Here is an 18259-nt window from a genome sequence, read left to right on the forward strand (position 1 = left end):
ATTGGCAATGATGTATATAAGGCATTATGCATACAAATAAAATTGGCATTGATGTATATATGACATTAGTTTGTTGATGCATACAAATATCTCTAATGTTGTGTGGTTTCTAAAATTCATGAAAATGACATAGTGGACAATTTGCTCTAGCCAATTTCAAGGATCAACGAGGTTCTTGAAACTGACATACCGGCCATAGTGGCCTCAAAAATTATTTTTAATGATGAACGAGATTTCATTCAAGAGAGGCAAATTTGTATTACATCCAAATCAATCAATCTTCTAGATAGAAAAGCATTTGGTGGTAATTTTTTTTCCCTCAAAATAGTATTATTGATTATGGTTGACTATTATAAAAGGAGAATACTACTCTACAAACGAAGTTGGGTTTAGAGCAATAGTTAGACTCCCATAAACAAATTAAGATTCAAACCTCGATTAAGAATGGTGTTCGCAATCGTGTTCGATAATACTTTCAGCCTATAAAGCAAAGAAACACAGAGATACGGGACACAACACAAACACGCCGACGCGGAAAATAATTTAAAAAAATGACATGATTCAAGATAATCATAGATGTCATGTCGTGTGTCCGACACTAAGACACACCTATATGAAAAGAGAAAAAAGAGAACACCACTTCTTCAAAACCACAAGAAATAGATTATAAACACATTAGTTCGCCCAACTAATAAACTTTTGGAGATTATGTGATGCCTGGCCACCTTCTTCTATATTATTAATAGTCATTTTCTTCATTTTCAAACACATTGCCTTTATGTCATCATCACCAACTACTTGATCCACCTTCTTCCTTATCTCTTGCCTTGATATAAATCCATTATCATCTTTCTCTAATTCAAGTCCAGTCTTCCACACATCACAAATATATGATTTATTGAGAAATTGATCACTAAAAAATGGCCAGCACAAGAAACGCACACCAGCATGTACACCTTCTATGGTAGAATTCCATCCACAATGACTTATGAAGCAAGCAATGGCTGGATGGTTCAATATTTTACTTTGTGGTGCCCAACTAACAATTTTACCTTTACTTCCATGGAAATCATTAGGGTATGCATAGTTTACCTTGTTGTCATTACTAGGACGAACAACCCAAAGAAAAGGCTTGTCTAGAAGATCAAGTCCTAGGGCTAGTTCATTAAATTGGTTTTGGTCCATTACTACCACACTACCAAAGGAAACATATATGACAGATTGAGGTGCTTGTTTATCCAACCAATCTAAGCAAGTTGTATCTTCTTGCCAAAATGAACTTTTGTTGTTGTTACTTTCCATCAATGGACCAATTGGTAGGAACTTTGGTGATATGGAAAATACACCAGGCTCAAGATCATAAGCAGTGTTGCAAAGCCACCATTCTCCAAAATTTATAGCTTGTATCTCTTGCACAGAATGATCAAAGAAGATCTTATCTACGCCGCGCAATGGGAAGTTTGTTGTGTCCATCATAGGTATATCAGGGGAGATTTGAATTTCTTGTTTTTTGGTGGGATTTCCTGCAATGCGAAAAGGACATCATGAAATATTTTATGTTAATCTCAACCTGAATTTGATATTATGTTACATCAAGAATTAGTTACAAAAGATTATAGAAACATATTTCACAAACAATGGAACATGATCATTTGTTTATGCAACACGGCCAAATGTACCTACCACTGCGACTAAAGAGTAACGGTAGTTCCATATATTACTTTAGTGAATTAAGGTTTATAATTTTCCAAGTCATATGTATGATACTACGGTCCAGATTACAACAATATCTCTAATGTAGAAGGGAACTTTGCAATGCCATGCTAGATGATCACCTCCCACGCCCCTTCCTCTCTTATGTGTCTAAGAGTCATGCTCAACAAATTAATTGAAAACAAATTAGAATAATCATAAGCTAGATAAGTTTTAATTGAGATGATGAGTTTATTAAAAAAAATTGTTGATGAGAAATATGACTATTTACTCCTATTCCTACAATTTTATTGAATAACTTTCTTCTTCAGGATTGTGGTCTGTTTTATTTGAATTTTAAATTGTTTAGTTTAAAAAAAATTATTAACATATGTTATTTAAATTATTTATTAAAAAAACATACGTTATTTAAATTCATATAACTTTTACTTTAAATATATATTTTTTATATATTTTGTAATACACAATGTTTTTAATACTATTAAAATTGATATAACTATCTTCTTAAATTTTGACAATAATAAAATAATGTGAAATGTTCATTCCATAAATAAAAAAAGTTGATTTTTTTTTTCGAAGAAACTAAAATGGGATATATTAACAATAATAGAGACGCCTCTTAAGCATAAGGTGTACTAAAGAAGGCGCTCAAGAACAAAGTGTCTGTCAAATAATTACAAAGGTAGGCATCAGCCGATATCCAAACAAAACAAAGAGTCTGACCGCCACTGCACACAACCATACACAAAAGAGGCATTATTCGCCTTTAACCACCAATAAGCGTGGAATTTAACTTTTCTGTCATCTCTAGAATGGAAGAATTAATATTATTAAAGATTCTATTATTACGTTCTTTCCAAATGAGCCACACACAAAAGCCACAGAAGCTAAAGAAATGATCATGATAACAACAAAATTGATGAATAAGAAACTAGCTTTATGGAATTCTATTCCCAAAATACTAATTGTGAAATCTATACCAAAACAGTTATTACCTTCAGAATCAATAATCCCATCTTCAATAAGTTTAGGTATGAGGACAGCACACGCCAAAGTAGTGGCAGAAGCTGGACAAAGTAGAGCCCCTTTGATTCCTAAATTGTGTCCCACTTCCAAAGCCCAACCCATAAAAAATGTAACAACAATACAATTGATCTTGTTGTCAACATTCAAAGCATTAACTTCTTCTATAAGCTTTGGAAGTCTTGGAGGCATGGTGCTTTTAATTGATAATAGAACTTTCTTCATATCACTTCTATCATCTTCAGGTTCCAAACCATCTGGTAGTGTCACCACTTGTATCTTGTCTTGCTCGGAAACACCGGTTTTCGATCGTTTATGGTTAAACTCAGTATGTAGAAAAGTGACCTTGCAACCATGTTTGGCTAGAACTTGTGAGAATTGCATAAGGGGGTTAACATGTCCTTGAACTGGATATGGTATAACAAGAAAATGTGGCAATACACCCATTTGCTTTGTTGCTAGAAATTAATTATATTTTATGACAAGAAGTGTAAATATTTTTAGGACAGAAGAATGGTTCTTGGTGAAATATTTGTACTTTGTATTCATTTTATAGTCACATATTCGGGAAAACTATGTACAAATCAAAGTCAGGGTTGGTGAATTTGGAAATGTCAATTATTACTTTTCAAATATTTGAAAATAACTTTCATTGCAACATGTCAAATTCTTGAGAAAAGTCTTGGCAACCATTGGCAGAAGCAATGCTCTAATACTATTCTAAAATGTTTGATTGGATTTGGGTTACGTCTTTCATTTTAATTTGAAGTATAAGTTTAATGATGCACCACTAAAATTCAACACCTTCATTGACAAATGATTATATAATATCTTGACTTTTTTTGACTAATATGATCAGATATTTTTTACAACTATATTTTATGGGTTTTTCTTTTTTTTTTTTTATTTTTAAAAGTTGCACATGTTAATAAAAATCAAAATAATAAGTTTATATTGGATGAGACATTTAACAAATATTTTATTTTTTTAGAGATTAAGATATATGAATTGAGAAAACTATGAGAGAATTGAGGAAACCTTATAAAAAGTTAAATTAAAAAGTATCATAGTTTAGAAATGACACATATAAACGATAATGCTAGGTTTTATATAACATTATGATTTTATTTTATTTAATATGCTCGTGTTTTTATTTGATTTTAGTTTCAATTCACTATATTTTGGTTATTTTTTTTATTTTTAGGAGAAGAGCAAGTAAAATGAAGAAAATTATGAGAAACATGCAAATTACCTAACTTTTGTGTTAGAGAAAAACAAAGGGTCCGACCGCCACTGTAATATCCCGCCTGTCAGTAACGGATTATTATCAGTCGTTTGTGTCAGAGAATTAAGTTCATGGAAAATAAGTATGAATGGAAATGTTTATTACGCTACGTCAGCTCATTACGTAATAATTATCAGAGTTGGATATAGCACGTTTAAGGCAGGGGTAAAATGGTAATTTCATGGATAAAGGATATTTAAGTGTTTTTGGGCAAGATATTTTCATTCTTCTTATTCTTTTCTCTCTCTAGGTTTGGGAACAACTTTCTCTTCCTTCTCTCTTCCCTTCATCCACGCCACCCTCTCTTCTCTTCTCCATCAAACCTTCCAAACTTCTTCTCCTATCATGTTAAGAATTCACCCTTGCCCTCTCATGTCACTATAAGTTGTGGAAGCTTGGCTTTATGATGGATCTCTTCTTTTCTCCCATGAAGTTCATTTCATCTTTTCTTCTATGAAGCAAGAATTCTTTCAAGTTATTGTGAGAGAACTAAGCATGAATTATTAACAACATAGCAAGCAAGAACAACTATGATTTGGTATGAAGCTTTGAGGTTATTTTGGGAATCTAGGGTTTGTTAATTGTTAAGTGGTAGCTTGGTTAGGTTTTGGGTTCCTTGAAGTCAAGAACCATAAAGGAAGAAGTAACATGGGGATTGTATAGCAAGAGCTAAGGACACAAGAGGATCAAGCTAGGGTTTTGGAAGTTGGAAAGTGGAGGATGATGCTTGCTTGAGCTTGAGGCTTGGAAATGCTTTAAGAGCTTGCAAGGTGAGTTCCTTAGTTAGTTCCCACCTTTGGGATCATGTGATTTAAGCTTGCAAGAAAACTATGTATTTTTCCCTAGGGTTTTTATATAGAAAAGTCACCCCTTTTTGTATCATGCATCCTTATACAAATGAATACTTGTTATAAAATGGTTTTACATGTTCTTTATGATCTCTAGTAGTGTGCCATGCCTTGGGAAGCTTGTGTTGAGGATTTTTGGGTCAAAAACACCATTTTTGCAGGTCTGGACTGTCATAACTCGCCACGGCGAGCAAACAGCTTGCCTAGGCGAGCAAAACACTCGTCCTGGAGTGTTCACTCGCAACCAACTCGCAACGGCGTGTTAGTGAACTCGCAATGGCGAGTAAGCAAGCTCGCAATGGCGAGCTACAGGGAGCAGCACCCTGTTTGCTCGCTTCAGGCCCTTTTTGGCGTACTTCGGTCCAGTTTCTTCGAACATTCTTTTACAGTATTAAACCCCTCAACATATGACTCCAAGACATGGACTTTAAAAATGTTTCCTTTGGAAAATTAAGTAAAGCAAGTATTCATTTAGTATAGAGAAGCATGGCTTATGAGGGCGTTATTTGAATCACAATCGGGTAGCAAGTTATATTCCAAGTAAGGGAATGGGACTAGGGCCTCGACATAGTAGTCGAGAACTGGAATGATAGTAAGAATCACTAGAATGATTAGGAGCGAAGTATGTTATCTTCGCACATGATTAAGATAGATATAGCAATGCATAAGTCGTGGACAAGATAGTTATCTTTACACCACGTTATGAATGAACAAGTATGAACACTTTCCGCTATTCAGATCGATCAAGGTTCCGAGGTAAGCTTTAAGTATGAATAGGTTTAACCTAAATAAGACAAGACCATGACAAGTATAAGTAGGTGGCATGTCTCTTGTTATCCACGCCAGGGGGATACAAGGGGTTCTCAATATGAGAACGATTCAAGCCGTAAGGGACCCGCATTTCACTGAAATTAACAAGATGTAGGTGCTCGTGTCTCTTGTTATCCACGCCAGGGGGATACGGGAGGTTCTCGACCTGAGGGGAACGGTTTAAGCCGCAAGGGACCCGCACGACACCGAGGGAGTCCGATGTACGTACATCGGTCATGTATGGGATTGTACTCGGGGTTACTCCACCCGGGACTATCCGTAAAATGAATCAAGATAAGAATGTTTGTTCAACGCTAACATAATGATTAATGAACTTAGATGCGATTATGATATGACATGATTATGATTATGAATGAACTTATGTATGAAATGTTAAGTACAAGTCAAGACTAGGACAAGTAAAGAATGTGATGCCGATGACGTTCTTAGGTTTCCCTAATCGTCCGGCTTAGGATGGTGTCATGAACATGTTATATGAAGACCTCGATGCGTTTACCGTATCTTGGCATAGTGGTCTTAGGTTCCCTCGACCGCCATGACACATATGATTATAGTAAGCCCTTAACAAGTAAGATGATTTATGACGGTCCTAGTATGCACCACCGTCTAAGCATGCAAGTCCCCACACACGTATAATCAACCGTCTGGTTGTAAAATAGACACGTGGTGACCTTAGGTTTTCCCCCGTGGTTGCCTATAGCCTAGGATTAGGTGGAACTCACTGAGACATTATGTCTCATCCCAATCCTTATTTGTTTCAGATAAACAGGATGAACGTCAAGCTAGATGCCGAATGGATGATACAACAAGTGTTCGTTCGTACCGTTAAAGGATGATATGGACGTTCAAGGATGCACCTTTTATGTTTTGGACAAGTTGAGTTGTATTTTTATGTACGAACACATTTATTTGTATAATGTATTCATTCGAAGTATTATTTGTTGTAAATTTTTAATGTATCCAGTACTAAATTAACGCACTTGCTAGACTTTCTAGATACGTCTAGTATGGGTGTTACAGCCACTGCTCACAACCGTACACAAAAGAGGCATTATTCGCCTTTAACCACCAATAAGCGTGGAACTTAACTTTTTCTGTCATCTCTAGAATGGAAGAATTAATATTCTTAAAGATTCTATTATTACGTTCTTTCCAAATGAGCCACACACACAAAAGCCACAGAAGCTGAAGAAATGATCATGATAACAACAAAATTGATGAATAAGAAACTAGCTTTATGGAATTCTATTCCCAAAATACTAATTGTGAAATCTATACTAAAACAGTAAAAAGTATTACCTTCAGAATCAATAATCCCATCTTCAATAAGTTTAGGTATGAAGACAGCACACGCCAAAGTAGTGGCAGAAGCTGGACAAAGTAGAGCCCCTTTGATTCCTAAATTGTGTCCCACTTCCAAAGCCCAACCCATAATAAATGTAACAACAATACAATTGATCTTGTTGTCAACATTCAAAGCATTAACTTCTTCTATAAGCTTTGGAAGTCTTGGAGGCATGGTGCTTTTAATTGATAATAGAACTTTCTTCATATCACTTCTATCATCTTCAGGTTCCAAACCATCTGGTAGTGTCACCACTTGTATCTTGTCTTGCTCGGAAACACCGGTTTTCGATCGTTTATGGTTAAACTCAGTATGTAGAAAAGTGACCTTGCAACCATGTTTGGCTAGAACTTGTGAGAATTGCATAAGGGGGTTAACATGTCCTTGACCTGGATATGGTATAACAAGAAAATGTGGCAATACTCCCATTTGCTTTGTTGCTAGAAATTAATTATATTATTATGACAAGAAGTGAAAATATTTTTAGGACAGAAGAATGGTTCTTGGTGAAATATTTGTACTTTGTATTCATTTTATAGTCACATATTCGGGAAAACTATGTACAAATCAAAGTCAGGGTTGGTGAATATGGAAATTTCAATTATTACTTTTCAAATATTTGAAAATAACTTTCATTGCAACATGTTAAATTCTTGAGAAAAGTCTTGGCGACCATTGGCAGAAGCAATGCTCTAATACTATTCTAAAATGTTTGATTGGATTTGGGTTACGTCTTTCATTTTAATTTGAAGTATAATTTTAATGATGCACCACTAAAATTCAACACCTTCATTGACAAATGATTATATAATATCTTGACTTTTTTTGACTAATATGATCAGATATTTTTTACAACTATATTTTATGGGTTTTTCTTTTTTTTATTTTTAAAGGTTGCACTTGTTAATAAAAATCAAAATAATAAGTTTATATTGGATGAGACTTTTAACAAATATTTTATTTTTTTAGAGATTAAGATATATGAATTGAGAAAACTATGAGAGAATTGAGGAAACCTTATAAAAAGTTAAATTAAAAAGTATCATAGTTTAGAAATGACACATATAAACGATAATGCTAGGTTTTATATAACATTATGATTTTATTTTATTTAATATGCTCGTGTTTTTATTTGATTTTAGTTTCAATTCACTATATTTTGGTTATTTTTTTTATTTTTAGGAGAAGAGCAAGTAAAATGAAGAAAATTATGAGAAACATGCAAATTACCTAACTTTGAGGATAATGAAATAAATTATGGTACTTGAGCACCAAGTAAATGCAAAAATGTTGAAAGGTCAAGAAAATCGTTATTTTCCCATAGCTACAAGTGTAACCCCGTTACACTCGTAGCCAAAGGTCAGAGAAGACGAGCACTTTAATACAACTTTTCTTTAGGTCCATTATTTTAAAGAATATATATATATATATATATATATATATATATATATATATATATAGGTAAACAAAAAAAAGAATATATATATATATATATATATATATATATATATATATATATATAGATTATTACTTTTCCCAACCTATGTTATTCTTACGCATCCTGCAAAATTGATAAAAATGCCTCTGCGATTTTCGGATTTTAAAATCCGAAAACATCCAATCTGAGTTCGGATTTTATAATCCAAAATATGCTTATGAATAATCAACAATTAGAATCTCTCTCATTTCGGCAGTTTTGAATTTTGTTTTTAAAAACAACAAAAAAAAAGTTAAAAATAATAAAACTTGTCAAATAAAATCTTAAAAATATAAAAATACGATCAAAAAATTCTAAAAATCAAATAAAACTAATGCAAAAAAAATTAGAATTTTTCTTGAGAATATGAAAAATGAAAGAAAAAAAAATGGGTCGAAACGAATAAATTTTGGATTTTGATGGACGGAACTCCGTAAGAAGTCTCTTCGACAGGAGTCTTGATCCTTGATTTTTTTTCTTCTGATTTTCTGGGATGTTTCAGAGCAATCTAATCAAGTAGCCTAAAAGCCAGATTTTTTTATTAAGAACAACTAACAATGACCTAAAACAGAAGGATGGGAATTAGGAAGATTAATAAGGTCCTTAAACTGATTATTCATGTTACAAACATACTCAAAATTTGTGCTGATACAGTTCGGATTATATAATCCGAACTGTTTTTCACTTGAAAAAGGGTGTTTGGGGGGTGTTCGCATTCTATAATCCGAAAAAAGCAAGTAGCGTGCCCTATTTTTTTTAGGGTTTCAGATTACAAAATATGAATTGGTGAAAAACTCATTTTTTTCATCCTATAACAAAGGAAAAACTCTGTTTGGATTCTAAAATCCGAAAATCACATGGGCAATTTCTTAAAAAAAAAAACAGGGTGTAAAAAGTAATTTCCAAATATATATTGTTGGATACTTTTGAGATATTTTATGGATATTCCTAACATACTTTCTAATATGTATCGTAGAAGTATTCAATTTTTTAGTGATTTAAAAATATATTTTGAATACGTTTGAGATACCTCGTGAATTTGTATTCAATGATAAAAGCAGAACATGAATATGAAAGAGAGTTGTCTTACAAGTTGTTCGAGAATGGTTACAAAATATCATTTTTCAAAAAACAAAATACTAAGAAGATTCGTCAAAATTCGATCAAGTGAGGGAACCACTTGGACATTGCCACAATCATCCTTCTATGGAGATCCTTCAAGCAGAGACTAAAGTTAGTCAAGTTAAATGCACTTATTATGGATTGTTTTACAATTTGCAATGCTAGTTGTATTTTTGATTTTTCCACATTACAATTGTGTGTGCCTATGCAAGGCCTAGGAATTTTCTTAGGGTACAATAATTAACTAACATAACTTTTTAATGAAGATGACAATGCACATGAAAAGATGAGTTCATTTGCTTTTGAATCTTGCTAAGACCTAAGGCGACAATTTCAATTTAGATGATTATATAAATCAACAATGCTAGTGAAATTTTCTATTTCCTTATCATAGGGCATATTCTGAAAATTGTTCCTTAGATGAATTAGTGAAGATTTTAATTTCAATCATAGAAAAAAAGCTTTGTCAACAAAAAATTCCAGCTTCCTTCCAAACGGTTTTCCACCAACTTAACCTACATAACCTTATCATAGGGCATATTCTGAAAATTGTTCCTTAAATGGAGCTCCGACAATGGATCCCAGCCCATCTCCGCGCCTCAATCAACTTGGTTATTACATCATGGATGCCAAAATCATAGAAATGGTTATAAAATATAACTGGATGCAGAAATTGAAACAACTATGAAAACGATTTGACTTTATTTTACCTTTTATTATAGAAATAGCTTATACAAGCACTTATATTATGAGCACTTAATTAAGCCGTTTATATCAATAACAATCTTTAGAATGCAGCAAGATCATATAATATTCTAACATTTTTATTTTATTTTTACTCATGGCATAAAAGAAATCAAAACTTTTATACAGAGAACCTCAAAACAAGAAAACAAGCAGCCAAAAGACATAACATTTCGTCCGCATTAACAAATACGCAATAAATTAAATGAGAAAACTGATTAAAACTCAACAAATAATAGCTCAAACTCAACAAATAATTGCTCCCTTAACAACATTATCACTCCCTTAATAATAGCTCAAACTCAACAAATAATTAAAACTGATTTGCAACAAATTATATGTAGGCGTACCAAATTTATCTCAAAATATTTCACAGGAACATAAATATTGGCAATCCAAATTGCCGAACCAAACCAAACAAAGTTAAGTAAAATAATATGTAGGCATACCAAATTTATCTCACAATATTTCACAAGGCGCTTGTTCAACATTCATTTCAAGTGCAACACTTTTTGCAAGATCCGTACTTTTTTATAAAACCTACCTTTGGATAGATTTCAAAATCTATATCTATACGCTATATAAAGAAAATAGCATGCTTCAGCTCTTTTGGGCTGACTTTTTGTTATTTCAAGTACCCCCTTAAACATATTTTCCTATAATAATGTTATACTAGTGTGTTATTAAAAAAGATAAGAACTAATTCTTTCAAAAAAAAAAATTAAAACGATAAGAATTTTTATTATATATGTTAGATTATTGTTGTCAATATAAAATGATAAATATGGTTTGTTGAGTTTGTTACATTTGAAAGCCACAAATATCTATACTATATAATTTTAATCTATATCAAAAAAATTATATTTTTTGAAGAATCGCAAAAATTATATAAAATATAATTTGTATTTTACAAATATCTATACTATATAATTTTAATCTATATCAAAAAAATTATATTTTTTGAAGAATCGCAAAAATTATATAAAATATAATTTGTATTTTACACGCAAATTTTGATAAATTATCGTTGATAATATACATACGTTAGCGCAATTAAAAAAGCAGCAAGACGTGCACGTGAGTGCCCATCTTTTTATTAGTAATATAATAACATAGATTCTGATTGTTTTATGGTATCCTCGATGCACATAGATTTTTTTTTATTATAGCAACATAGATTCTGATTGTTTTATGGTAGCATCGATGCACATAGTTTTTTTTTCTTAAAGGCTGATGCACATAGATTTAAATTCCAACTTTTTGTTGAACATATTAATAGCAAACAAATTATCATATCTATACTATATATAAAGAAAACTACATCTTTCAGCACTTTTGGGCTGGATTTTTCCTTTCTAAAAATACCCTCAATTTTCAATATAAATAACACATGTAACAAATAGAGAAGAATAAATTTAAATATTAAAATAAAAGTGTAACAAACACAAATGTCCAATTTTTTCCTATGTCATTTAAAAAGTGTAACAAACTAGATGAGTGTGTCTATACTTACTTTTTCATTATACCAATTATACCCTTAAACAGTGTCATTAAAAAAAATAAAAATTTAGATTATATTTTTTTTGTTATATTGTTGCTTTCATTGAAATAGATAATCATGGTTAGTTTGATTTGTAATAATTTGAAAGAAAAAAAAATTATATTTTTTTACTTTTAAACAAAATTAAAATTTCGTAAAAAAAAAACTGTTCATAATTTGTAAACGTTAGTATAATAAAAAGAGCGGAAAGACGGACACGTCTTTTCACTAGTGAAGATAATAAATTCATGCCACAAAATATAAGAGTCATTTGTTCTTGATGGCTCACATATTGAATACAATACAAAATTACCAAAAAGTATTTTGCCTCTTCAATGACGTTAATGATTGACCTTCTAATATTGTGACAAAAGAAAAATAAATTTATTTTGAATTTTCTGTCCAAGATAATGGTAATGAATTTTATGATTCTGAATGCGTTTGCATTATCAAAGGTTTTATGTTTTGCTTTTGTAGTTTAGCTTTTACTTCACAATTTTGAGTTTAGTCTTTAATTCACAATTTTGTGTTTTTGTTATTTTGCGTTTTGTAAAGAATGGAATGTGACTTACACATCTGCCTTCAAGTTTCTCAACCATTATGTTTCTTGAACTACCAGATCAAGAAAGCAATGAACTCGGACTCCATAGTAGAACATGCTATACAAGTTTGTTTGAAATACTTCCATGATATGACTCCTTCATATAAAGTAGAAATACTTCTTGAACCGGTGGAATTGATCTCATCGTTATCAGTAACCTAATTTGTATTATAAAATCATTCTAACACAACAATTGATGTCTCATGTACTCACTCTTATGCGTCTCTCGTTGATAACATTCATTCCTTTATGTCGAAGATTGGAATGTTGTGTTTGCTCATGCTTTGCGTTAAGGAAACTCTTGCATAAATTGGCCTGCTAAATTGGATGCATCACTTTCTCATGAGTAGATCACCCAAACTTGTCCATCTCTCCTCTTGAGATACTATTTAGTTGATGTTAGGAGAACATTATTCTCCCACCTTAGTTTTTTCTCTACTATCTTTTCTTGTTGCCATTGTAGTCGTCCCATTGATAAAAAAATAACACATGTATAGTTTTTCTTTTCCAACAAACTTGTGAATCACATTTTTTTTATCTATTGTTCCTTTTTTTTTATCTATTACTATCGTTTTTATAAAATGGAGTAGATATATGAAGTAGTACATTAATGTGGGGTAAATCTATGAAAATTTATTTCTAAAATGGATTTGTAGCATAATGATGTAAAACACATATATAAAAATTTATTTAGAAAATGACTTTGTAGCATAAAAAAAAGTGTTTTAAAAATTTAACTAGTATTTTTTAAAAAGTAGAAGTTTTGTGTTTATTTACCAAAATGAAAATCACTTCTTTAAAGCTCTTTAATGGGAACTTTTTTCTACTCTTTTTATGGGAAATAAAATAATTTTATCATCCAAGAAAAGAATTTAATAACCTTATAGAAAACATAAGAATGCATATATTATATCCTTTTATTTCCATAAAAAAATACTTTTTTTTAGACAATAATAATTTGAAACAAACATCCCTTAATTTATTCTATATCATAACAGTATATAAAGGGGATACAACTGTTTTAGTTGAACAAACCCCTGAACAAACCCCTAAAAAATTGAGTTTTTCATTTTTTTACTATTCATTTAAACTATTTTATTAATTTTATAATATTATTTAAATTATTAATTAAAATAATAGTTAAATCTCAATTAAATATGAATACACTAAAGCAATAGGAGGAATAATCCATAAGTATTATGGGAAACTATAAAAAAAACCTATAAAAAAAACATTTATTTTGACCTTGTGTTTTTCCATCAAAAAAATTATATATTGTGTTTTGGTGTAACATTTTTCTTTTAATTAACAAATTGTACCCTTAAACTATCAAAACGACAGTTAAGTAAAAACATAAAATCAAACTCATATGACAATTAAAAAGAAACAAAGAGAGTAATTATCTAAATTTTTCTCTATCAATTTACTATTTAAAAAATAATGAATTGTTAAACAAATAAATAGTTAGAATTTAAGACAAAGCTTGTGTGATCTCCTTATGTGTTTTACATATGGTTCTTAGCTAAAAAAATATTTTATGTGCCTATAACAAACTTTGAGAAAATTGTGGGTTTATGAAAATCATGAGTAGTTTAGTTAGGCACCATATGAAAAGCACCTAAGGATAAAACTTATATGCATTTCCTTAAATGCTTTTGTTGTGGTTCTTTACATGAAATACTTATAACTATATACCCATGATTTCTCAAATCCACAATTCTCTGAAAATTTTCTGTAACCACAAAGTTAAATTCATGTGAAGAACCATAAAAAAGCACGTAAGAAAATGCACATAAGTTTTGTCCTCAAAATAAAATATTTTTTTTAATAACAAATGTTAGCAATTATGTTGTTAAAAGAACAAAAAAAACAACACAACAAAATAAGGGGTGAGAAATCCTACCATAACATAATAATAGGGAAAAGCACGCACGTTAATTAAATATCAAAAGAATATAATCCTCACCATCTCATCACTCTCAACAGTTATTATGTATAATCACTTCATTACACATATCACAATAGCACATCATTTTCACACTTAAACATCAAGTACAAACATCATCATATACATGCATATGGCCTCTCCTAACAACCGATATGAATGTGGTACCACACCTACTCTTCCATTTTTCCAGAGTTATGTTACTGGACTTTTCTCTACATAGTTTGCCAGAGGTATGTTACTGACTTCATGCCCTAGACTCTATATGGACACAAGGAAATAAATTCAGCAAGTATTGCACATATACACTTAAACACATAGTCACATAACCCATATATTAATGCAAGACTCTTCCTAAGATTCACGACTCTATTGCAAGCACACAAAACATTATTACTCTCCTCATCATTATAGATAAAACATCATCTCTCTCCATCATACTATTATAGTTATCGTCATTCTCATCGTCTCTATAATATAGACATTATCATCCTCATCATAATTTAACCATCAGTACTCTCCTCATCATTATAATATAAACATTGTTCCTCATCGTATTTATTTATTCACACACACACACACACACACACACACACACACACACACACACACACACACACACATATATATGTAAAATATCAATCGCCATCACTCTTTGTCACAATTATAGGATTCCTCATCATTACTCTTTATCAAGCTGTTTATATCACCACCTTATCTCTTCATTAATCCAACCCTTACGCGTGACTCATTTCTACGTCAATATCCCTCTATTTTATTTTATTATTCATCTTACAGACATACTCTATTCTCTCATTTATTTTAGGCTCTTTATAAACTTTATCCTTGATATGATACCCTATTCATCATTCTTAGTCTCAAGATGTTTTCTTAATCATTATCATTACATACAACTTCTCCTCGTTATATAACTTGGTTCTTCCTCACCATTGTCATTAACTCTTTCATACTTACTCTTCTCCTTAAAGCGACTTTATTTCTTATTACCTAATTCTCACATTCGTCGTCATCTATACATCAACCATTCTCTTAATCTTAACTTCATTTTAATTTAAAATTATTATCACACCTTATCATTACCTTCAACTTCAGCAATTTTCCTCACTACAACTTCATCATAATTCAATGTTTTATTCTCTTGATACCAGTTGTTATTATCATAGTCTAACCTTATAACTAATATCTCTTATCCTCTTTCCTAATCATCTTTCTCTCTTATAATCGATGCATATCCTAACTCACAACTCTTACTACCCCTCACGTCATTCATTTACTTCATACACAACTCCCTATCTTCGTTTACATTTCATAACAATCCCCTCATCGTCATCAATTCTCTAATTTAACCTATTCATCAATCCCCTCCGTTAAGATCTTGTCCAATTATTCATGAGTAACTTGACATTCATCCTTACCGTGACTGACATCTCTCACCATATCCCTTTATTTAACCTATTCCCCTCTATCATCGGTTACCTACACCTCATCGTATCTTTATCATTACCATCTACCTTGACTCTTCTTCTCTTCAACCTAACAACCTGCCTATGTTATCGCTCTTCATATATACTTGTCGCTACATTTATCCTTTACTTAAATTTAGTACTATTTTCATCTTTATTAGTTCAAGAATTAACCTATTGCAACTCTCTCTACTTTACCTTCAAGTCCTTCATAAGCATCATTTATTACGTTGTTCATCATCGTCATATAACATTTATACTATCATCATGCATCATCATGTTATAACGTTAACATCTCATTCATAGATTAACATCATATCTACATATCATCATCATATATATAGTTTACGTCTTCGTTATTTCAACATCATGTTTAGCACACACATCCATCATTAGTTATATCTCCATTTTCTACATCTTTTGCCCTGGTGACAGGTCTTACCCTTCACTCTTAGTCTGAAGATATTTTTCACTCCATTCATCATCCCTCATAATGTTTTGCCCCTATTTTTTTAAGCTCATTAAGTTTAGGATCCTATCTTCATATATAGTTCCATCGTTACTATCTTCTATTGTTTTCCCCACTATCACCAGTTCATGTTTTAGACTCACCATTTCCTTAAGGTAATCACTTCTATTTATGCCTAAACACACTTCCTCATTTAGATATATAGTCTAGGGATCCTTAATTTTACCTTTCTTGTAGCACCTTTCTTAAACTCACTATTATATTCTATGATGTTTTAAGGTCCATTGAAAGGATTGTGTTGAAGTTCCATGAAAAACACAATATGACCCATGTACGGTAATTCGGGATCAATCCTAAGTCGTCCCAAACTCCCATTTTTGGGACCCTTAACTTACCCAAATGGTCCCTAAACATCACTTTAGGGTCATCCTACTGTTTCGACGTTAATTCCCTCTTAACCTATCCAATTTTACACTCTTTCAGGGTCAAATTCTTAACTGCAATCTCTAAACTAATTTCCCTTAGTTTTACTCTTTCAACAACAATTTTATTTTCATTCATCATAATTTTTCAGTGGAATTATGTGTCATAACAACAATCCTATCTTAAGAATTAAACAGCCCCATCAACAATTTCATCACCATTATAACATCACTCATTTTCTAACCTCTTTACAGTCCCACAACAAAATATTAACCCAAGAGATGAACAGATCTCCCCCTTACCTCGAATCCATAGAAACCTTCGGTTTGCCTTGATGTTGCTGCACTAGGGTTCCGCTTCTCTCCCTCGGCTTCTTTTCTCCCTTTTCTTTGATAAGCAAAATTGATTTCTAATCCCTAATATTCCTATTTATATCCGGGCTCACTATTCTCTATAATTTTCTCCCTTTCTTACGCACTACTCTTTTACTTCTCCCATGTCCTACTTATTAAAATCTTACTTTCTACACCCACAACTGTTTATTTCTTTTGTTAGGACTCTCCTCTGCATTCCTTTTAATTTTCTCAAACCACCTCTCACTCCACATCATTATTTTTATTTTCTCAACAACAAAATAATTCTCAAACGCAAGCAGCATCAATAATAATATTAATCAAAACTCAACCTATTAAATATCATTGAATTAATTAAAAATATAAAATTAGGGTGTTACAAACTCCCACATAATAGTGTTAGATTCTGGTGACGGAGAAGAGAAAAAAGTAGCAACCAAGAACACCAATATTATTTCACAATAAGAACAACATACACTAGTCTTTGTGTTAACACTTTTTATCATTTATGGTTCAAACTGTTGAAAAATAGAGAAAAAGACACTACTTAAACAAAAGACAATGAATTTGTTATGTCATGGAAACGGAAAACAAATTCGGCAAGACTTTAGTGCAATTTAAACGCAAACCCTATGAACACGTGTAATCATGGTCTTAAGCTATGGAAAGCACATAACAATTGCCCAAATTATTGATAAGTGAAAGAAAGGAAAAAAAATATGAAAGAAAAGAGAGAAAACGTATTCTGCTTATCTTTTCAACCTATGTATCCTCCATTAACGCTTTTTGAGGAACTATCAACTGACATGTTAACTCAAGAAAGAAGAGAAGAATAAGAGAATATGAGATAAAAAAAAGAACGAGAAAATTATTATAAAAGAAATTTTAACAAGAAATCAAGTGATAGAAATCACAGGGAGTGAAAAATGCAACGAAAAAGGAAGAAATTGGAAATGAGATACCAGTAGCGACTGATACCATGTTAAGAGTTGATCTCAACCTCCACGGAAATGTAAACTAAGCTTGCAATGTGAAGAGACTTGAAAAAGACAATGA

The 18259-nt window shown here is 31.5% G+C and overlaps 1 protein-coding gene across 2 annotated transcripts; it reads right to left on the reverse strand.

Annotated features, from left to right (window-relative positions):
* Positions 1-438: 438 nt before the first annotated feature.
* On the reverse strand, positions 439-7551 carry LOC146904366 (UDP-glycosyltransferase 83A1-like). Of its 2 annotated transcripts, none has more exons than XM_085725563.1 (2): positions 7000-7551; positions 439-1523 (listed from the first exon to the last, which is right to left on the reverse strand). In XM_085725563.1, exons 1-2 carry the CDS (start codon positions 7472-7474, stop codon positions 676-678), a joined length of 1323 nt encoding a protein of 440 aa, XP_085581689.1. In that variant the 5' UTR covers positions 7475-7551; the 3' UTR covers positions 439-675. The 2 variants fall into 2 exon arrangements, with proteins under 2 accessions (XP_085581689.1, XP_085581688.1); XM_085725562.1 differs by lacking the exon at positions 7000-7551 and adding an exon at positions 2709-3256.
* Between the last annotated feature and the right edge of the window lie 10708 nt (positions 7552-18259).

The sequence above is a fragment of the Medicago sativa genome, chromosome 7, assembly GCF_051527215.1.
Source record: "Medicago sativa cultivar Bolivia chromosome 7, Bolivia_mono, whole genome shotgun sequence".
Taxonomy (NCBI): Eukaryota; Viridiplantae; Streptophyta; class Magnoliopsida; order Fabales; family Fabaceae; genus Medicago; species Medicago sativa.